The sequence below is a fragment of the Myxine glutinosa genome, chromosome 2 (genome assembly GCF_964187855.1).
Source record: "Myxine glutinosa chromosome 2, kmMyxGlut1.1, whole genome shotgun sequence".
NCBI classification, from domain to species: Eukaryota; Metazoa; Chordata; class Myxini; order Myxiniformes; family Myxinidae; genus Myxine; species Myxine glutinosa.
This window is the reverse complement of record NC_136262.1, coordinates 126,562,368-126,586,461: the sequence shown is the minus strand read 5'-3', so window position 1 is coordinate 126,586,461 and position 24,094 is coordinate 126,562,368. Positions and strand designations below refer to the sequence as shown.

Here is a 24,094-nt window from a genome sequence, read left to right as displayed (position 1 = left end):
CCTCATCTACAATTTGGATTTGGTCATCATTTAGTAGTTGTCTGTTGTTTTCACCTTTTTCATGTTCATCTCCCGGTACATACTGATAATCATCGCTCAAAAGATCTTCAACAGTGTCTGGAGGTACTGGTAACTGAAATGCTTCCAAGGTCTGTCCATGTCTCAGGAGGAAGGACTGTATTTCTCGCAATGCCATGAAAATACTCTGTTCCAAGATATGGCCGCTGTGCACAAAATCTTCACAAAGGTCGTTTTTATATTTTTCCTCACAGTGCCGACGTGTCTGTTGGTGTGCAGAATATGCATAGGGTTGCAAAAAGAGATCTCAATTGTTGTGGCATGGCAAAGATAACTCCATCAGCTAAGGACCTGTCCCATTCTGTATCATCTTCTGTTAAATGTAATTTCCTGGCTGCATCCTTGTATGTTTCACAAACTGCTCCATCTACGGTTCTGAGATCTTCAAATGTTTTACCAGGGCAGTGCAGCAGGAGTACACGAAGATGAAAGCGCTCAATGTCCATAGGGCTTGCCGAAACCATGCGTCCGATAACCTTGTTGCCGCCCCGGCGTCGAAGTTTCCATGTCTTTCGTCCATCTTCAAATACGTAATATTTTGGAATGTCATGGTATAGATAACTTCGTGCCTCAGGGTCTCTCTGGTTTAACTGAAACCAAGCTGTAAGTGTTGTACCCCTATGTCGTACAATGGCTTCTTCCTTGTTACCATCCCTGAACACAACAGTCTGCAATTCAGGTAAGTGTACCACAAGTCTGGTGATGGAATGGGACTGTTTGTGCATTTCAAATTCCATCAATCTCCATGCTGTCTCTGGGGCACTGACATATCTGCAGTCCAAATAGGTCTTTATTTCGTCCACCTCCACTCTCCCGCGCTCTCGAATTTCGATGCCGGCACAGTCATGTCCCTTGTACACATATTTAAATAAGTACTTTATACTCTTTATGCTTGCGCAAACCTCAATGTTGATGTGTGCTGTGTACTTCTTCAGTAAATAAGCATTGAATGGGACCACAAATTGGCAATCAACATCGGTTCCATGAACGGTTATGGTGGGTCCATTTGGGGGACGCTTGTAAAGGGCATAGCCATCTATGCTCGCAAGTGTCTCTGCAGCATACGCTTTTGGAAAGCCTTTACTGCACACTCCATCTTTCACACAAATCGAATGGCGATTTAAAGTGCCACACGGACCATGTATCATGTGAGACTTCACCAAGGAATGGATCTCTGGTGACTCATTTGAATTAGGAATTTGTGCGGAAACAATTCTGTCAATGTCTTCGGCGGTACAAATTTTATCTTCTTGGCACAGCATGAGTAGTATGTGGGCATGCGGTAGGCCACGCTTCTGATACTCGACGACGTAGAGAAATGCACGTACTTTGCCCAACACATGCTTCTTCGTTATGTCATCGATTAACTGTTTTAATTTCAGATGAAACACGCGTGCCACTAAATCTGGTCTGCCTTCAGCTCGTTGGTGTTGTCCGATGTTTTCTTGTATCTCTGTCCATTTTGGATTACACGTGAACGTGATGAAAAGATCTGGTTTTCCGAATTTGCGAACAATGGCCATAGCATCTTGGTAGTTCTGCTGCATAGCTCTTGGACTCCATGCAAAACTCGACGGCAAAATGACGATATGACCGACAGGACGTTGGTTATCAGCAGCAACGTTGTGGACGTGGTCCAGTAGTCCTATGTATTCCATGGCTCTAAGGGTTTCCTGATTTTGTTTGAAGTATTGCAGTCAATTTGCTTCTGCCTTGCAATATCCGTCGACAACATACTGCTGGAACAATTTCCCCGAAGAATGGATAGTGCTGAATTCATTTCGAATAGCCAGTCGGTAGGCATAGAATTCACGATGAGTTACCTTGTTTCGAACCGCAGTCTGTTGCTGGTGAGGCATGTTTATCATCCATCCAGGCTCGCCATGTGGAAAGAGAATGGGATATGTCATGGGATCAATGTGAGAGGAAAGTGGAGAGAGATTGTGTAAGCCCTGGTCATGCAAATGAACCTGGAAATCCCTGTTTGCAGGTGGTTCACCATCTTGTACACTAACGAAGACAGCAGCAATTTCATCAGCAGTTGGTATGTTGTAACGTCTTTGGTCGTCTGCACACAGTCGACGAAAATGCATTTCCAAGGTAGAAGGGATGCGATCTTCAAGGACAGCTTTCCTGATTTCTTCCTGTTCACGCTCGAACATAGTCTTGTAACATGTGACATAAGGATTAACGTCAGATAGTATGTTGTGCAGTTCTGCCATCAATTCTTGCAAACATCTGTGATTCTCAGGTCGATTCATACGTTCCTTTGTAGCTTGAGCTGTATCCAAAATAAATAATTGTGCAAATTGTGCTTGTTCATGCACATGTGATGGATGTAATGGACCACAGCGATGGTAAATTTGACCATGGATTTTGAAACAGTACGGTCCATTTCCTGGAGGAGATGAGATCTGAGCACCCATTGATGCAAAAGCTAATGCCGAATTGTAATTCCGGATATTGTCTCGGAAGTTGCAACATTTTCCATCGTCACCCTGATAAAGTTGTTGCAGTCGAGCAGGTACGGCAAATAGTGGAGGCAATTTAACTTTTCCCTTGGAACAACACAGTGTAAATCCATCCCCTTGTCCTGTTGATTCATTTGTGAAATGGTGTGCAGAACAGTACACACATGGTGACGTCATTGGACCGCAATTATGCTCTTGAACAATATTATCGGATACTTCGGCCGGATTCATTATGACTGCGGTTGTATGTTTGCTGAGCACTCCAACGTCTTTGTTGCTCAGCATGCCATGCGAGTCTGTGTTGGCGTTCATCGACGGTCTCGTTCTCACACCTCATCGTTGTTGCAGCAGCATCCTGTGCCAGTCTGTGTTCACGTTCGTCGAGGGGCTCGTTCTCCCTCCTCATTGTTGTTGCAGCAGCATCCTGTGCGAGTCTGTGTTCACGTTCCTCAACTGTCTCGTTCTCCTGTCTCATTCGTTTTCTTGCTGCAACCTGTTCAAGTCTGCATTGACGTTCGTCGACGGACTCGTTCTCCCGTCTCATTCGTTTTCTTGCTGCATCCTGTTCAAGTCTGCATTGACGTTCGACGACGGACTCGTTCGCCCTTCTTATTCGTTTTCTTGCTGCATCCTGTTCAAGTCTGCGTTCTTCATCGACTGTCATTCATTTTGGAAATGGAAGTTTCCACGCAACGCATGAATTGTCACGAGTCAAGAGGAAGTGTCTCGGCATCATCAAATGACAAATAAATTACATTGTGAAAATTAAAGATTTCAAATAAACCTCTTTAAAGTGTATGCGCAAATAACTAATAAATAAAAAAACGAAGAAATATCTCTCGGTAATTTCCTGAACCATATTTTACTTCCGGCTAATAATGTTGAATGAAATAAAAACGAAGAAATATATGTCGTTTTGTGACTGTCATCAAAAGTAAACGGTGAATTCACTCGGTTTATTTGGTCCGGCTCGGTTCACTCAGTTTAAAGAAAAAGCGATAATGTCGACATGTTGCCGTCTGTGTCATGTTGGGCGGTGTATGATACATGTTGGGCGGTTGTTGGCGGTTGGGCGGTGATATGGTGTATTTTTTAAAATATACCTCTGCATTTTCCCGCGTTGCTGACACCGAGTCTAAAACCATCAATAAAAATGAAACTCAGATGGTGAGTTAGATTGGAGATAAAGGCGTGCGAGAGACTCAAGAAGGCTTTGAAGTTACAGGCGTTTGAGATTTCATTTCGTTCTATAAACGGAAACTTTCATCGGATTTTCTTCCCGTTTTTTTTCAACCGAGTCTAAAACGATGTTAGCGACTGCGAAAAAGGAAATGATATATCGAATTAGAATTGAAATAAATCTGTGTGAGAGAGAAAGACAGCACGGGCCTAACTAAACAGGCCTCAAAGCTATTCGAGGAGGAGTGGGTGGAGCTACTCTGCAACCCGAGTAAGCCACACCCCCGGACAGACGTCCAACAGACAGACAGAATCATCTACGCCTATTACAATTATAGATAGGGGCCTTACCATGTATCTTATTATAATTCACCAAATGTCTGTCCGTTCGAAGGTACCGCAAAAACGGCTGAACCAATCGCAACGATATTTTGGGTGGGTAATCCTGGGATCTTCAGGAGTAAAATTGGCTCCATTGTTTTTCAAATTTCAGCTTTGGCCTCCAGCATTTCCAAGTTTGGACTGCCGCATAACGTTATTTTCCCAGGTGCTGCACAAACGGCTGCACCGATCGAACTCGGTGACCTCGGACAAAGACCTTTTTATAAGGACATGGGTTGAATCCCTGCTTGAGAGAATGCCAACCCCCTCCCCGCCATCACGTTCGTCTCTCCAACTCACAATCCCACGAGATATGCGGAAAGGACGACCCAAAACCGATTATCTTCTTTTTGATTCGTATATAAACATCATTAAAAGTAGATAATGACCTCAGCCAAAGTTCAAACGACATGAGTTTAATCTCTACATGAGAGAATGCCACATAGCTATTTGGGCGGTGTATACGTGAACACATCGCTGTCTCCATCGATCTTGCCAAGGCCGTAACACCTATCGGCTCAAAATCCTTTTAACTGTTGACTTGGTAGTTTTTACAATGAAGGAAACATTAACAATTTTGTTAAAAGTTTATTTTGTGATTAATTTGTGATTGGAGTTATGTTGTTTGGAATGAAAAAAAAGAGATATCGAGTTCAAGTGACTGACGACATGTCGTGATGGTTTCTACTTTCTGAACGTGAACTTCGCGGATCGCCATATGCAGATTCGCCACGGACCCACGATCGATGTTTCTGCACGTGAACGTACCCGTTTGTTTGCGAACGGGTACGTTTTTCATTGAAGCCCTTCACAAACTTGCTGTCCATGTGTGACGTGCGACTGGAGGTGCTACAGGAATGTGGAATATATTGGTTTCATGCTTTAGCATTCGCCGTATCTGCATTGCCTGTTTGCTTCTGGCCTCCCACCCGTGCCTCGCACGGGTATCTCACTAGTCTTCGTAATTCCATTCTATTATGAACTCCACAGCGAGGTTTAAACTTAAATCCGAGATATCAGCTCAACGACATGAACACAGCCGATGATTGGACGCGAGAAACACAAGGCCCGAGGGCGATCGTCCATTCTGTGGAGTATTCTTTCTCTCCTTGTTGTCTGGTGAAGATAAATGTGATAATAAGAGGCAATAATTCCTTAACTCTCATAACTGCTCAGCAAACAGAAAAAAAGAAATAATCAATAATCTTTTCTCCTCCAGCAAGGGTAACGTGCGAAGCAAAGCGGGGCGAACTTGCCGCCAAAATTAAACGAACCTGACTGCTCTTCCATGAGCCTCGACAAAAGAACGGTTTTGGTGTTCCTGGTGACGAGGTTCGCTCGATCCAGGTTCGAGTTTTGAGACTGTTTGGACGTTTATATATATATATATATATATATACATATATATATATATATAGGTGGACAGATTTCTCTCACTGTATTGCTTCATCTTTCTCTGGCCGTCACGTCCCTCCATCGCACACCAGCTTCCCCGACGAACTGATGACCGTGAGAGCGGCTCCTCCATCACGCGGCCACCCCGCCCGCCGATCAATTCCAATTTGGAAACTTGTCGGTCCGACGGGACACGCGCCGATGGATGGCGGAGCCAGGCCGTGCGCGACCGGTCGCCCATCGATCCCGGACCTCGTTTCGAACCCGTTTTTGCTTATTTTACCTTAGTTAGCTCCACTCGCTCGTTAACCCCGCGCGAACACCCAATCATTCTTTTTCCTTCCACGCACTTGGGTCCTCCCGTCCTTTGGACTCCCTGCCTTGGGTTTAGTTATTTATATACCGCATCCCTTAGCCGTCACCGAACAACTTTTGAAAACATGGACCCGAGATCTTGAGCCGTTAAGCAAGACGCCGCCACATCGACTCACCCACTGGTCGACCCCACCGTGGACTATGTGAGAACCTCTGGCGCCATCTGCAGTGCTCAATGTAAATCATATGCATCCTTCACTCATCAAACTCCAATCCATCTATTGATTGTAGATACACAGGCCAAATCCACCAGATTCATCTTTTCATATAATTACTGTATATGCTGCCAGGATGGACGAGAGGTGCACACACTCACCTCCAAGCTGTCCAATCTGGGTTCGAATCCTGACGTTTCACAAGCGAGGTGATTCATCGGTCCCTCGGATGGATATTGAAGATACCAACAGTGTCCTTCATTAAGTATCCTGGACAAATCCCAAAGTCCTGTCCTACACCACAGAAGGAATTCCATCAGCGATACAGCCAAATCCTCAGCCAATGACGCTACCCCACAACTTTGTGCTGCGTATGAAAGACCACCATGCCAACATGACTAGTGCCATGTTATGCCAACAACCTTCATCACACCAGAAGTGGTTTCAACCCACTACAGTTTGTAAATTCCTGCTTCCACATAAATTCCTTTCAAGGGAATTTGTTTCCAATAGATCAGCATCACCTGTGATGAGCAGCAAGATACGTACGACAAATAAAGACCCATCCCTTGGCTGACGGGAATACCAATCTTGGCTGCCATGGCTAATCTACGGGGCAAGAACAAAAAAAAGATTATTGGGAGATACTGCCCTCGTGCGGGGATAACCAGCGTCACGAGTTGGTGTTTGCAACTTCACCACGTGTGCCACCTATGATGTACCCACACACAAACATATTCCTTTTTTGTTTTGTTTGCATCACAAACCTTCCACGTATGGAGAGTACCGTGCAGAGGGAAGAGGGAAATTCTGCCATTTTTGCTCACGTAATAAATAGATGTTATAATGTTTTGACTGACAGGTTTTCAGAGAAAAATAAATAATCATACGGGCAATACCCCTGGTGCTCACCTGGTAGAATAAACAGTATACTGCACTGACTAAAGGTATTTAAAACAATTTCAATGGTTGCTAGAAGACGGGGCAATCTGGTGTTCGCTTAGCGGTTAGGGTGCCGTCTTGGGATCCTAGGATCCAGGGTTCGAATCCCGGTCGATTGCTGAATTAACGCCAGGGGGGTTGACTCAGCCTGTCATCCTTCCGAGGTCGGCTAATTGAGTACCAGCTTGCTGGGATGAATGATCCGGTGTGTACCCCGGTTTAGAATAGGTACACCGTATCCCTGCGCATCGTAAGAGCGTGACCAAGAGTTGGCGTCAGGAAGGGCATCCGGCCATAAAAACATTGCCTCAAACAGGGAACCATGATTGTCATGGGGCCCGCAAGGCTAACCCCCGCTCTAGCGGGAAAAATGGCCTTAAAACGATCATTCATTCATTCTAGAAGACAGGGCAGCATGTAGAATCACACTAACATAATCATAAGACTATAAACAAAGAAAGAAAAAAAACATTTTGTGGGGAAAAACCCCCTCCCCCAACTCCATATACCTCCTAATACCCCAACTTTTATAATGCATTGAACAAACATTGGTACATCACAGGTGATGAAGGTTGTGATGAAGTTTCATCGAAATAGTGCATGTAGTTTCAGAGGAAAAAGCAAATACCTATTTTGGGGGGAAAACCTGGATCCACTATGACCCCCGGTAGACCCCCTTAAACCCCGATTTTTTTAACGCCGTGAACAAACTTTAGTCGAAACACAACAAATATCATTTGCGCAAAATTTGGTCGCAATCCCATCAGCGGTTTCGGAGAAGAGGTTTCAATTGTTTACGGACAGACGACACGCCATCACATAAGCTCACCTGAACTTCGTTCCAGGTGAGCGAAACAATTACTTTCACCATTTAAAAATTGTGCATGTAAATTATTGAAATATAAACTGCTTTTTTGTTCGTTTCCTTTTCTCACCGGCATTGCAAAATAAAGCAACCTGCTTTGCGATGCTTTAAAAGGTGGTGTATGAATCAGAAATACTGTTCGATAGGGCAATATTTTTCTGTTGTATGAATAAAATGGAAATGTTGAAAAAAAAAGAAGGAAAAAGTATTAAATATGGCGAGCATTTTCTTAATCTAATCTATGAGAAACGTGATCGAATGAGACTCACCATTTTTATAGGTGAACAAGATGGAGGAAGAGTTTTCTTTTAATGTAAATTGAACCCAGCCCATCCATCCTCACCTTACTCAACTATATAATACAAGTTGAAGATTGCCCAGCATATGATTGATAACGCTGCCAATTGCTCACTGAGGTACCACTATTGCTCGATTAGTTGTACTCACTTATAGGACAATTGTTGACGGACGGATGCACGCACGCACGCCGACACCGAGCTGCTTTTATATTATAGATCACCATGGGAAACCAAGACGAGCTTCTTATAAAACTAGCTTACAATGCTCAAATTACATTTATACCGATTCTTGACAACAACGTCCCGAGTGCGTACGATTACTTCAGCCTGTATCGTCTTGATCTTCCACGAGCCTCGATTATATATTCAAAAACATTGGCATCTCTAAAGATCTCCATAACCTCTAGTTCAACATCCAGATAACCAAACCATCCAGGACACGACAAATGGCACATATTTCACATTTTTCTTTCAATATAATGCCTGTGGTGGATCGGATGGGTGTGGCTCCATCATGGGTGTGGTATATCGGATGGGTGTGGCTCCATCATGGCGTGATGTATTGGATGGGTGTGGCTCCATCATGGGTGTGGTGTATCGGATGGGTGTGGCTCCATCATGGCGTGATGTATTGGATGTGTGTGGCTCCATCATGGGTGTGGTGTATCGGATGGGTGTGGCTCCATCATGGGTGTGGTGTATCGGATGGGTGTGGTGTATCAGATGGGTGTGGCTCCATCATGGGTGTGGTGTATCGGATGGGTGTGGTGGCGGTGGTGACCGGCCGAAGGGTTCGGGGACAAGCGGAGGGTTGAGGGGACAAATTCAGCAAAACCCGCACCAACGGTGCGTGTGTGCACCAAGTGGGGGTACAGGGAGCAGGACTCGAGGGGTGCGCCTGGGAGTCGGCCGCGGAACGTAGGACAGAGCGTGGTCCCGTACGTGGTACGGTACAGCCAATGACAAAAATAAATAAAATTCAAACAGCACATCAGGCAGGACAGGGGAAAAAGAACAACCTTTTATTTAATACACATCATACTCCAAAATCAAGCACATGTTGAGGACAACTTGGCAGCCATTTTCCACACGCGTGACCTGCAAGACAAAAGGCACACGTCGGCAAATCAGGCTCAAAAAAACAAAACAATAATCCAGTTATCGGAGGCTGGAAAGACTGTGCAGACTTGATAGTTGTGGTTCAAGGTCAGAGATAGGGTAGAACGTTAACTTTTAGAATGCTCCGAATGAAAATGACATTTTGAGACAATGCATTCAATATCTAGTTTCCAAATCATCATTTAAGATTTAAAAATAAAATAAAACACGATGTATTACTGCATATCGTACCTTCTCGGCCCCCCCCGGAGCCCTAGCGCAGTCTGCGAGCCTCCCGCTCCGACTCCAGCAGCGTCAACACATCGCCCTCTCGCACAGGACCCTTCACGTTCCTGATGATAGACCGGCTGCTGTCATCGATGAACTCCACTCGCACCTGCCACATAAAACATGTGCAGGCGACGTTGGCAAAACGAGGAGAATAATTCAACTGTCAAAAATGCGAGCCATGCTCTCAGCAATTGGGGAAATAATCACACAAACTGATGCAAGCAAAAAATTACAAACGAGTGAAAATGACCTAGAAGTTTATTTGTTTATTCATCCTTCGCTTGTGGGGAACAACTTGAACGATGCACAAACCATTAAATGCATTTTAAATAAGTGAGCAGCTGCAATTTTGCTTTCAAACAGTGGAGCACGTCACATGTTCAGTTGAAATATCTCAACAGCCACGGAGAGAACGCACCCCCTGGTGGATGTTATTTAACAAGGTGCTCTCTGACGAGATACCGTGCACCTTTATACAAATTACTAGGTGATAGCTCGGCAATGGATAAATGGGCATGGAATGTGGGATTTGGAACCCGGGATCCCAGGAACATGGGCTATGTGCTCAGATGGGAAAACCACACAAGTCAACCCATAAAATACAAGTGCAATTCATTGAGGTTTCAAATAAATAAATAATTAGAACAGCACTTGGTAGAAAGCATACCTCCGCCAGGCGGAACAGTTCACGTTTTGTATCCCACTGACAGGGCAGATCTAGATTCAGACATGAACCAAAATCAAATCGGCATGCTGTTGTTTCCTACCCAACTCATCCACAACGTTTTGGCCCAAATCAGCCACAACTTTTTGAAATATCATTATTTATCGATTTTGTCCAATCACTCAATTTGGTGAAGAATCACTTTTAAATTTTTTTAAATCTCTGATCCTGATACTCACCAAAATCAAATAGATTCATTCTTGTCACACACCCAACATTTCCTCTAAGTTTCATCCGAATTCATCCACAACTGATATATCGTGCTCGATATTGCTTTTTGCCCTATCTCTCAATGGTGAAGAACCACTTAAAAATTATCGGATCCAGATCTTCACTAAAATCTCATGATTCTGTCCGTGTCACATGCTTAACACCGCTCCACCCAACTTTGTCCGAATCCGTCCACAACTTTTTGTGATATCCTGTTCACAGACAGACAAACGAGAAAACATAACCCCCTTCCACCTTCGGTGGCGGAGCTAAAAACAATAGCATGAAACTCTTTTTCAGGCTTTGACCATCCGAGCAGTGGATCAGACTCGGCAACGGTTGCGAGAGTGAGATGTGCATGGAAGAAGTTTCGGGAACTGAGTGGCGTGCTGACGAGGAGGGGAGTGTCGTTGAAGCTGTAGGAAAAAGTGCATGCTGCATATGTGAGAAGTGTTATGATTTATGGGAGCGAGACATGGGTAATGAACGTAGAGCATCAACGAAGGCTGGAAAGGGTGGAAATGCGAATGGTTCGTTGGATGTGTGGAGTATCGTTGAGAGAGAGGAAGACAAATGATGAATTGCGAAAGATGATGGGAATAGAGCCTGTGATGGATGCTGTGAAGAGGAACAGGTTGAGATGGTTTGGTCATGTGTTGAGGAAGGATGAAAGTGACTGGTTGAGAAGAGTGATGGAAATGAATGTAGAAGGAAGTCGAGGACAGGGAAGACCGAGAAAGATTTGGCTAAAGATGGTGGAAGAAGAAATGCAGGCAAGGGGGTTAACAAGGGGAGATGCAGAAAATAGGGCAAAATGGAGAAGATTGTCATGGGGACCGCAAGGCTAACCCCCGCTCTTGCATGGAAAACGGCCTTAAATTGCATGTTGTTGTTGTTGACCATCCGAGCAAGGTGCAGGCCATTCTGATAACCAGTAAATCCAGCCAAATAACTCCGACAAATATACGAGTGTGTTGAAAAATGATACCTCCTATTATTTTTATCCAAAATAGGTAAATATATTCAAATGAAACAGCCGCATCGCAACATCAAACTTTATTCTAACATGGTGCATATCTATTTCTCAAAATAAGCACCACTATGGCCCGTGCATACCTGAAAATGTTCCAGGAGTTACAATCGCCAGCGAAGGTGGACAGAGGTTATATTGTTGCGGTTCTGAGAATGTATATAATTGATTAATAAAGGTTAAAGGTTTTGCCCCCATAGTTAGTCCACATGCAACACGTAGGTCACCTTAGAACGTTAGTTATTTCATAGTACATGTGAGATAAGGACATTTCCAATAGTGATACCTGCGTTGTGTAAAGAAATAAATAAGAGTAGGCCCCGTTCATTTTGCAGCCCACCCTCCAATCGACCTCATTGCGCACCATCCAGTCTTCGCCCCATTCCCCATTGCGCCTATCCAGTCTGCGCCCCATTGCCCCTCGCATTAGGATGCTGAAACCAGCCAAATGCCACGAGGTAAGGCCTGAAAAGGGGGCGGAGCGTGAGGTCGGGGGTGTGGCCACGTCAAGCAGACATCAAGGGCAGAGCCAGTAAGACCCCAACAACCAACCAGGGCTCAGTGGGCATGGCTTAAGGGGCGTGGTGAGAACGTGGCTGGCACATTCGAGAGGGTTCGCTGGGCAGCGATATATAAACGCGTGCACAAAGCCCTAGGAAGGACTCGCGTGATAAGGACTGTGAAGGACTATTGGGAGAGGCGCTTTTGCTGTAAAGGACTGACTGGCATTACGAATTGTACAAGGACTTGTTGGGAGCGCATTGCATTGCGAGGAGGACTCGCGCGATTGCCGCATGACAGAGGCGCTGTTATCCTGATTGATTGCAAGGACTCGTCGAGGATTTGGCTTTGGGCTTGCGGGGAGCGCATATAAAGCGCCTGTATTTCTATTACGTACGTGGCCGTGAGCCGCACAGTAACCGAGAGCCCAGCTTACCGATCCCCCCCATATAATTGTCCGCTCCGCGTCAACGACACGCGGAGAGCTTGCCTGCCGTCTACCATCTTCTTCGTGGTACGAGTCGGGGACCGGAGCGAGCTGTGGACGCCATCTTTTGACCCTCAACCCGACCATCGACAACCCTGTGTGAGTCTGAGTCCGAGTGCGAACGGGCCCGTGTCCAGGGATAAGTTAAGACTGTATAAGGCTGCCCTTGTAGTTTCGGGAACTTCGGGAACTGAGTGGCGTGCTGACGAGGAGAGGAGTGTCGTTGAAGCTGAAGGGAAAGGTGTATGCTGCATGTGTGAGAAGTGTTATGATTTATGGGAGTGAGACATGGGTAATGAACGTAGAGCAGCAACGAAGGCTGGAAAGAGTGGAAATGCGAATGGTTTGGTGGATGTGCGGAGTACCGTTGAGAGAGAGGAAGACAAATGATGAATTGCGAAAGATGATGGGAATAGAGCCTGTGATGGATGCTGTGAAGAGAAACAGGTTGAGATGGTTTGGTCATGTGTTGAGGAAGGATGAAAGTGACTGGTTGAGAAGAGTGATGGAAATGAATGTAGAAGGAAGTAGAGGACGGGGAAGACCGAGAAAGACTTGGCTAAAGATGGTCGAAGAAGAAATGCGGGCAAGGGGGTTACCAAGGGGAGATGCAGAAAATAGGGCAAAATGGAGAAGATTGTCATGGGGACCGCAAGGCTAGCCCCCGCTCTTGCAGGGAAAATGGCCTTAAAATGCCTGTTGTTGTTGTTGTTGTTGTTGTATAAGGCTGCCCTGTTTATCTGGTTCTTCTTCTTCACTGTACATTGCTTCTTCCTCTTCATTGTACAAAGTGTAATAAATTCCTTGTTATTCCTGTTTCCTCTTAATTCGACCGTTTTAGTGATTTCTCAATTGGGCAAGCGTGGCACGATCACAACCGCTCAAATCGGGTTGAGTACCTGTTAACGGCCCGAATCACGGCTCGCTGTCGCTCGGCGTTTCCAAATTATAACCACTAGGGCATTGCCCGTACGTGGGTGCCCGTTCCTTGCCAAAAAAAAAAAAAAACGCTACCCGTACGCTCTACCCCGCCCGTACGCCCGTAAACAAAAAAAACAACGCTCTTCGCTTCCGCCCTTCGCTCTGACTGAATTGGGAGAAATAATGCGCATAAGAAATCGAATTACGTACCGTAATGGCGGTCAGCTCGTAACGCGCTCAGCTCCGCTCGTCTCACATCGGCCACGCCTACGCAACAAAGCGTTCTGTGATTGGCTGCCGGAAGTGAAGTCTTCACTGTCCGGAAGTTCGCAAATCGCAGTTACGATGAATCGTTTTAATTTAATCGCAGTTTGAATTCGTTTTAAAACATAGTTTAACGGCAACATAGTTTTCCAACGTGAAATAAATGAATACGCTGTCAAATGTGCCGTCCGAGGCAGAGTCTGATCGCCACGTTCGGCACACGTGATAGCTCGCTGCTCTCTGATTGGTTGAAGCGTTTTTTGGACATAGCTCGGTAAGTACTTGTCCGATTAATTTCAAACCTTGAAAAGGCACATCCTCGGGTCCCCAGCAATATACCTGGCAAGTTTCAAGTATATCGGACCCGTGGTTGTCGAGAAACAGCGGTCACAGACACACAGACACACAGACACACAGACACACAGACACACAGAGATTGCTGGAATTATAGATAGATGATTCGGGCGGGAGTTATTTCCTTGCTTCATGGCCGGCGTTAGTAATTAGGTAATAAGAATTCAGCTTACGACCCTACCTAACGTCGTCCGGAAGGAACGTCATAGCTCCGGATCCCGTCGGCGAATAAAAAGACGAGGGGATTAATCCCCCCTTGGTAAGGGGAAGGCCGACGTTTGGAGATCCGCAACATTATTTTCACCCCTGTTTGTCTGTGAACAAGACATCTCATTTTTGTACAGATTCAGACAAAATTTGGTGGAGATGTTGGGTGTGTGACAAGAAAAAAATGATTGGATTTTGGCGAATATCTGAATCCAAATACGAGATTAAAAATAAAATAAAATAAGGTGCCTTCACCATTGAGAGATTGGGCCAAATATGATATAAAACCACCTTGAGGCCATTTTTCCCTGCAGAGCAGGGGTTGGCCTTTTTCGGGCACCATGGTCCCCTTTTTGAAGCAATGTTTTACGGCCGGATGCCCTTCCTGCCACCAACCCTGTAAGTCGACTCTTGCGACACACACAGGGAATTACCAGTGAACTGGTGCTCAATTTGCTGACCTCGGAAGGATGACAGGCTGAGTCAACCCCCCTGGTGTTAATTCAGCGATCGACCAGGATTCGAACCCAGGATCCTAGGATCCCAAGCCGGCACCCTAACCACAAAGCTAACACCAGGCTAAGGGTTAGCTTTGTAGCTAATATAGCTAATATTGCTATATATGATATATAGCAAGATATTTCAAAAAAGGTGTGGATGAATAATGACTAAACTAGGTGGATGAGTTAATTAGGTGACAAAAGCAAGCAGATTCGATTTTGGTGAAGGTCTGGATCCAGATCGGTGGTATACAAAACGTAAACTGTTCAGTCCGGAGGAGGTATGCACTCTAGGGTCCACGCATTTCTGCCACCATTCCAGTAGCTTTGTGATGCTGTGACAACAGAACTGTACGTCCCGCTTATGTAACCAGCACTTCACAGCGGCCTTGATATCGTCAGAAGAGAAATGTTCTCCATGAAGGTGTTATTTACGTTTAAGGAAGAAATGAAAATATGACGAAACCCAGTCTTGGTTGGTGATCCTTTGTGGAGGTATTCCACTGGTCGTATCTTACTCACAGGATTATAATCGTGCTCTCGACTTTCATCCCTAGTCATCTCATGTCAGTGATTCTGACTAATTCCCAGGCAGTCATCCAGACCCTCATATCCAGCACTTCACAGCACTGACAAGGTCGTGCTGCCATCTGCCATGTTGACGAACATGGCACTGAGACAGTGCGTCAAAATCAGGAAACTTTGCACCCAGTGGCGGGAAGTATTAATGTGTGGACTTGGGCTTTGTTTTTGTTTTTTTTATACATGGTCTTGGCTCATGGAAGAGTTAGGACACAGAATCGATCACGACACAACATAAAGGGAACAGCAGGGGAAGGGGGAAACACCAACAGCAGGATGTAGGGAGAAAGATAGAAAGAGACAAACAAGGGATGCAGATATTGATGAGGGACAGGGGAGAACGCAACGGTTGGACAAGATGGATACAAAAGCCAAATCTTGGGAGGGGTGAAGAATGGTTTAACAGGTGTAGACAAGGTCATCGTTTTGGATGGGGTATGACTTGAGATGGTGGTGAACAGCTGTCTTGAAGAGCTAGAGGGAAGAATAGGATGAGTGTGGAAGGGGGTTCCACAGGTCGGAGGGGTTGGGGGGGAATAAATAAATGGGTGGAGGTGAACAGAGGTTATGGATTGAGGCAGTTTCACGAAGAGGGAGTTGCTGGTAGACCGCGTGCATCCTGCGGATAGCTGGAGTTCCACTCCGTTGCAGCACCGGTTATGATCCGGAGCATTGATGTGAAGAGGGGTTTTGTTACATTTGGGGAGGGGAAGGGAAGGAGGTGTGACAATGTCACTAGAATTAAATTATTTCACACAAAATCATTCTGACATCACAACTTAACGATGACAAACTCACCTGAGTACATTGACCTTGTGAGCCTGTCCGTCCGAGAACCTTGGTCACCTTCAGAGGCAAAAGACAATATTTCCATTATGAACAATCATTGCATTAATAAACGTGATAGGATCCATTTTAAAAAAATACAAAGTTGTACATTTCATTTTTAGGCAGCTAATCGACAAGGATATACTGAAAGTAAATTACACCCAAGTCCTGTTCAGTTTTTGCCAAAGATCTGTGGTCGACCTCGGCTGTATTTAAGCATCAAACATCTTTCAAACCTTTCCTAATGAAATTGGCAAAGGTTGTGAAACTGCTTTTTGAAAAAAAAATGTGCCCATGTCCCCAAAAAAAAAAAAAATACAATAAAATCAGTTTCTTTTACAATTGTACTTTCTTGTGAAGAGTGTGAAAGTGATTCAATGAAGCCAAGGAAAGGCCAGAGGAGATGCCACGGTAAGGCCATTGGAGTCTGTGATTTCTAACCACACTACGATAAAAGGTGGTGATTCGGATATTCACATTCTTAAATCTTGGCATACCCGAAGGACTAGTCAAGTGGAAAATTAACATTGGGCCAAGGCTTATAAACCCTCAGAACAAATGGATACATTTCATGTGCTGTACTATTAATCTTACAGAACAATAATTACCATAATTTACTTCTTTTTTTCTTTTTACAGAAACTAGCTTGGTGCATCAACAAACTAGAGAGGTTCCAGGGAACCTGAACTCAACTGGTCTATATCAATATAGTTAGAATATGCATAATAGAACCACAAACGTTTGAGTTTATATGTGCTAAAAAATATATGACAAAAATTGATTTTTCAATATGACCGCCCTGTCGCACCCATTTTGGGGCGTGCAACGCCCAAATGCAATCCCAAACTAGTTTATGTCTTCAAGATGCTGCATAACAAGTTTCATCAAATTTCATCAATATTTGTGACTTTTAGAGCGTAGACGTCGAATTGTTTACAGACGACAGACAGACAGACAGAGACGACAGACGACGGACACTGGGTGTCGACAAAAACTCAGCTGGACATAGTCCAGTTGAGTTTTAAAACCTTAAAACAATCCAAATGGTGGAGGTGCGTGTCGGCACACCAAAAGAATAGCCGGGGGAACATTCGCAACCATTTGAACAATTAATTTGTTACCTTCGCCACTAATGGACAGATTCGGACAAAACTTGGTGGACAGGCTGGGTGCGCGACAAGGACGAATCGATTAGATTTTGATGGCGACCAGGATCTGAGAATAATTGTTTAATTCTTCAAATGATTCTTCACCATCAAGAGACAGGGCCAAAAATAATATACTGTATAGCATATCGCAAAAAGTTGTGGATAGATTTGGACAAAACTTGGTGGACAGGCTGGGTGTGCGACACGGATGAATCGATTAGATTTTGATGGCGACCAGGATCTGAGAATAATTGTTTAATTCTTCACCATCGAGAGACAGGGCCAAAAATAATATACTGTATAGCATATCTCAAAAAGTTGTGGACAGATTTGGACAAAACTTGGTGGACAGGCTGGGTGTGCGACACGGATGAATCGATTAGATTTTGATGGCGACCAGGATCTGAGAATAATTGTTTAATTCTTCACCATCGAGAGACAGGGCCAAAAATAATATACTGCACAGCATATCTCAAAAAGTTGTGGACAGATTTGGACAAAACTTGGTGGACAGGCTGGGTGTGCGACAAGGACGAATCGATTAGATTTTGGGTGGCGACCAGGATCTGAGAATAATTGTTTAATTCTTCACCATCGAGAGACAGGGCCAAAAACAATATACTGCAGAGCATATCTCAAAAAGTTGTGGACAGATTCGGACAAAACTTGGTGGACAGGCTGGGTGTGCGACACGGATGAATCGATTAGATTTTGATGGCGACCAGGATCTGAGAATAATTGTTTAATTCTTCACCATCGAGAGACAGGGCCAAAAATAATATACTGTATAGCATATCTCAAAAAGTTGTGGACAGATTTGGACAAAACTTGGTGGACAGGCTGGGTGTGCGACACGGATGAATCGATTAGATTTTGATGGCGACCAGGATCTGAGAATAATTGTTTAATTCTTCACCATCGAGAGACAGGGCCAAAAATAATATACTGTATAGCATATCTCAAAAAGTTGTGGACAGATTTGGACAAAACTTGGTGGACAGGCTGGGTGTGCGACACGGATGAATCGATTAGATTTTGATGGCGACCAGGATCTGAGAATAATTGTTTAATTCTTCACCATCGAGAGACAGGGCCAAAAACAATATACTGCACAGCATATCTCAAAAAGTTGTGGATAGATTTGGACAAAACTTGGTGGACAGGCTGGGTGTGCGACACGGATGAATCGATTAGATTTTGATGGCGACCAGGATCTGAGAATAATTGTTTAATTCTTCACCATCGAGAGACAGGGCCAAAAATAATATACTGTATAGCATATCTCAAAAAGTTGTGGACAGATTTGGACAAAACTTGGTGGACAGGCTGGGTGTGCGACACGGATGAATCGATTAGATTTTGATGGCGACCAGGATCTGAGAATAATTGTTTAATTCTTCACCATCGAGAGACAGGGCCAAAAACAATATACTGCACAGCATATCTCAAAAAGTTGTGGACAGATTTGGACAAAACTTGGTGGACAGGCTGGGTGTGCGACAAGGACGAATCGATTAGATTTTGGGTGGCGACCAGGATCTGAGAATAATTGTTTAATTCTTCACCATCGAGAGACAGGGCCAAAAACAATATACTGCAGAGCATATCTCAAAAAGTTGTGGACAGATTCGGACAAAACTTGGTGGACAGGCTGGGTGGGCGACAAGGACGAATCGATTAGATTTTGATAGCGACCAGAATCTGAGAATAATTGTTTAATTCTTCAAATGATTCTTCACCATCGAGAGACAGGGCCAAAAACAATATAATGCATAGCATATCTCAAAAAGTTGTGGACAGATTCGGACAAAACTTGGTGGACAGGCTGGGTGGGCGACAAGGACGAATCGATTAGATTTTGATGGCGACCAGGATCTAAGAATAATTGTTTAATTCTTCAAGTGATTCTTCACCATCGAGAGACAGGGCCAAAAACAATATAATGCATAGCATATCTCAAAAAGTTGTGGACAGATTCGGACAAAACTTGGTGGACAGGCTGGGTGTGCAACACGGACGAATCGATTAGATTTTGATAGCGACCAGAATCTGAGAATAATTGTTTAATTCTTCAAATGATTCTTCACCATCGAGAGACAGGGCCAAAAACAATATAATGCATAGCATATCTCAAAAAGTTGTGGACAGATTCGGACAAAACTTGGTGGACAGGCTGGGTGTGCGACACGGACGAATCGATTAGATTTTGATAGCGACCAGAATCTGAGAATAATTGTTTAATTCTTCAAATGATTCTTCACCATCGAGAGACAGGGCCAAAAACAATATACTGCATAGCATATCTCAAAAAGTTGTGGACAGATTCGGTGGACAGGCTGGGTGTGCGACAAGGACGAATCGATTAGATTTTGCTTATGGTCTGGATCATTGTTCTTCTCAAAGAATAACATACATAGGGTGGGAAACCACAACTTTGGGATACCATTTTACATCATTTATATGGTTATTTACATGAGGAGCCCGATACAGTGGATGGGGCTAGTTGGGTGGCCTAAAAGTAAAGGTGCGCAGTGCGCACACTCACCTCTAAGCTGTCTAACCTGGGTTTGAATCTTGTCCCTTCTGCCGGCATTACTTGGATACTATAGATCCCACGGGGGTCCTTCGTGAGTAGGCTAGCTATCGCCGGCACACTGAACACATCCCAAATTCCTGATCCGATTGTGGGCAAGGTTACCAAACTTTAAATAAAAAATTAGGCCAAATTACCACCTAAATCGCATTCAATCGAACTCAAAGCCTGGTCAGCCAGTTCGTGAAAGACTTGAGCTACTGCTCCCTCTAACTCGGTCTAGATGTTCGTGAAGGCCGGAGGTCTTAACGTTAACCACGTGTAGCGTCTTAAGAATACAAGTGTCCGAACCTCACCTCACGAGCAGCCCAATAACAAACACACAAAGGTCTCAAACAACGCCACAGACCTCAACCAGCCACTAAATAATCACCACGATGAACTGGTGGCCTCACCCTGGCGAGCTTTATCGGCGCAACTCGACTGGCATCCATCTTTTCACTTTGGCGAAGAGGAAGAACTAAGAAGAGAAAGAGCGAAGAAAGTTGTTGTTTTTAGGTATTCGACCTTCGGAGATGACAGAACCACGAGGAGAGAGGAAATGACAATATGGAATGTTTTTGACTCGTTTATATGAGGAACGTCTTTCAAAAAAATGATGAATATAATTTGTTTTCATACAGTACTCGGCAATTTACATTTTAACCTAATGTCTAATCACTTCCGCTTCCGCCAAATATACACAACTTGAAGTTTTCTGAAGTTTCATTCAGCGATCATTTATAATAGGAGTTCAACGAACCTCAACACATAAGGAAGCCATTAACCCATAAAGTGCTGGATTTACTGGTTGGTAGCCCAGAAATACATTATTGTCATCGGCTCTTGTCCACCAATTAGAAGCAAGCTTTCATATACCCTGGCTATTATACAATGAAAGAAACGTCATGATTCGTTCTTTGGGTGACGTAAAGCATTTGCATACAAAGAGTGGCCAGAACAGGCCCATAATGAAGCAGAAGTGGAGGAGTAAAACCTTTCAGTCGGCTTTAACCAACACAAAATGGTGAGTGGCATCTGCAACAACAATAACAAGGAGAAGCTAAAGCAAAACACAAAAGTAATCAAAACTGTCACGCAATCATACTGTCATAACCACATAACTCTAACACACATTTTACAGGATCATTGGTAAACTTTACAGGATCCTTGGTAAACTTTACAGCATCCTTTGTAAACTTTACAGGATCAATGGTAAACGTTACAGGATCATTTGTAAACTTTACAGGATCATTGGTAAACTTTACAGCATCCTTTGTAAACTTTACAGGATCAATGGTAAACGTTACAGGATCATTTGTAAACTTTACAGGATCATTGGTAAACTTTACAGCATCCTTTGTAAACTTTACAGGATCAATGGTAAACGTTACAGGATCATTGGTAAACTTTACAGGATCCTTGGTAAACTTTACAGCATCCTTTGTAAACTTTACAGGATCAATGGTAAACGTTACAGGATCATTTGTAAACTTTACAGGATCATTGGTAAACTTTACAGCATCCTTTGTAAACTTTACAGGATCAATGGTAAACTTTACAGTAAAGCGCGGCGTTACGCGCGCTGCTTGTGAGCAAGGAGGAAGCGGACAAGCGGTAACATATAAACGTCTTTATTGTAAGAGCACACTGTAACACTGAACTGCTCCGGGCTGGGCGCCCGGTGTATATCATGAGGCCACGCCTACCCCTCGGGCGTGGCCAACGCCCACTTGGTGCGCAGAATGATGTCACCACGCCAGTGGGCTTTTGTGTCCGCCACACGCGCCCCCCCAGAATTCCCGCGCACCTGGAGGGCCAGTTTGCGGGGCAGACGAATGACCCGGCCGAAGCGCCCCCTGGCGATCGGCGGCGTCCGGGGTGCAGGGATGCCAGGTGGGATGCCCCTGGCTGCCCCTGGGATGGGTGCAGGACCGGGGGGCGGCGTGGCGGCGGGGCTGGGCGGTGCCGGGGGTCCGCCCGCAGGAGGGCGGCCCCGACGTGGGGGTCGGGCCACTGGCGGTGGATGGTCCACATCGAGGTGGGCCGGCTTGAGGCGGTCTACCGAAACGCGGTCAGGAGTACCGCCGATGTCCAGGGTGAAGTGCTTCGCCCCGGTCTCCAGCACGCGGAAAGGCCCGTCGTACGGGGGCCGCAGTGGTGTCCGATGGGCATCGTGGCGGACGAAGACGTACTCCGGGGCGACGTGCGTCGGTGGGTGCCCGTGGCATGCCGTTGGCACCGGGGCGAACCTCTGGGCGGTCTCTTGCAGAGGGGAGCGCTGCTGTGCCGCGGACCATAGTGCCGTGGAGTCGGGGAGGAACTCGCCCGGCACCCGCAGCGGTTGCCCGAAGACCAACTCCGCCGCGGATGCGCACAGGTCCTCCTTGGGCGCCGTCCGGAGGCCCAGCAGGACCCAGGGGAGCCTGTCGACCCAGCCGCCGTCGCGGAGGGTGGCCCGGAGCGCGGCCTTCAATGAGCGGTGAAATCGCTCACACAGGCCGTTAGCCTGGGGGTGGTAGGCCGTGGTTCGGTACAGCCGGACCCCGAGCCCCTGCGCAACCGCCCCCCAGAGCTCCGAGGTGAACTGGGGGCCACGGTCGGATGAGATGTCTGACGGGGCGCCGAACCGGGCGACCCAGGTGGCGATGAAAGCCTGCGCGACATCGGCCGCCGTTGTCGACGCCAAAGGCACGGCCTCCGGCCACCGGGTGGTGCGGTCCACCATGGTGAGGACGTAGGTGAAACCCCGCGAGGGGGGCAGAGGTCCCACCAGGTCCACGTGGACGTGGTCAAACCGGCGTTCCGGCACCGTGAACGGGGCCAACGGGGCCTGGGTGTGCCGGTGCACCTTGGCGCGCTGGCACGCGAGGCACGTCCTGGCCCAGCCGCGGACGGCCTTCCGGAGGCCATGCCAGACGAACTTGTCGGCGATGAGCCTTTGGGAGGCCCTCGCGCCCGGGTGGGACAGGCCGTGGATGGCGTCAAACACCTGGCGCTGCCAGCCCGCGGGCACGATGGGGCGAGGACGCCCGAGGGAGACGTCGCACAAGAGGGCCGCGCCCGCGCCGTCGAACGGCACCTCGGTGATGCGGAGGCCCGTGACGGCGGTCCGCAAGGCCTGGACGTCGGGGTCAGCGGCCTGGTCCGCTGCCATCCGGGCATAGTCGATGCCGAGGTGGACTGCGTGGGCGACGGCCCGGGAAAGGCAATCCGCCACCGGGTTGTCCTTCCCCGCGACGTGCTGGATGTCCGTCGTGTACTCGGACACGGCCGAGAGGTGACGCTGCTGCCGGGCCGACCACGGCTCGGTGACCTTGCCCATCGCGAAGATCAGCGGCTTGTGGTCGACGAAGGCAGTGAACGCACGGCCCTCGAGCAGATGGCGGAAGTGCCTGACCGCCAAGTGAAGTCCGAGCAACTCGCGGTCGAAGGTACTGTAACGGCGTTCGGGCGGGCGAAGCTGCCGGCTAAAGAACGCCAGCGGTTGCCAAGCTCCACGCACCCATTGCTCGTGCACCGCGCCCACCGCGTAGTCCGAGGCATCGGTGGTGAGGGCGATCGGTGCATCGGGCGCCGGGTGCGCGAGCATTGTGGCGTTAGCCAAGGCGAGCTTCGCGCCCGTGAACGCCGTGTCCATCTGCTCGGTCCAGGTAACGTCGCCTTTGCCCGGCTTACCTCGGAGAGCTTCGTGCAGGGGGCGCAGGAGCTGGGCGATACGGGGCAGGAACCGATGGTAAAAGTTCACCATGCCCAGGAACTCCTGCAGCCCTCTGATCGTGCGGGGGCGCGGAAACCCCTTCACCGCCTCCACCTTGGCCGGCAGGGGGACGGCTCCGTGCCTGGTGACACGGTGCCCCAGAAAATCGATTGTGGCGGCGCCGAACCGGCACTTTGCGGGGTTCACAATCAGGCCATGCTGGCCCAGGCGTTCGAAGAGCGTGCGGAGGTGGCGTAGGTGCTCTTCGCGGGACGCGCTGGCGACGAGGATATCGTCCAGGTAGACGTAGACAAAATCCAAGTCGCGCAGGACGCTGTCCATCAGTCGCTGGAACGCCTGAGCCGCATTCTTCAGACCGAAGGGCATGCGCAGGAACTCGAAGAGTCCGAATGGCGTGATGACCGCCGTCTTCGGGACGTCCTCCGGCCTGACGGGGACCTCATGGTAGCCGCGTATGAGGTCCACCTTCGAGAAGAAGGACCTGCCCGCCAAACGGGCGGAAAAGTCCTGAATGTG

The 24,094-nt window shown here is 46.8% G+C and overlaps 1 protein-coding gene across 1 annotated transcript; it reads right to left on the bottom strand.

The window, feature by feature from the left end:
• Nucleotides 1-9,148: 9,148 nt before the first annotated feature.
• Nucleotides 9,149-20,332, bottom strand: RPS28 (ribosomal protein S28). The gene is made up of 4 exons (XM_068107190.2): nt 20,274-20,332; nt 16,108-16,155; nt 9,491-9,635; nt 9,149-9,238 (listed from the first exon to the last, which is right to left on the bottom strand). Exons 1-3 carry the CDS (start codon nt 20,310-20,312, stop codon nt 9,513-9,515), a joined length of 210 nt encoding a protein of 69 aa, XP_067963291.1. The 5' UTR covers nt 20,313-20,332; the 3' UTR covers nt 9,149-9,238; nt 9,491-9,512.
• Between the last annotated feature and the right edge of the window lie 3,762 nt (nt 20,333-24,094).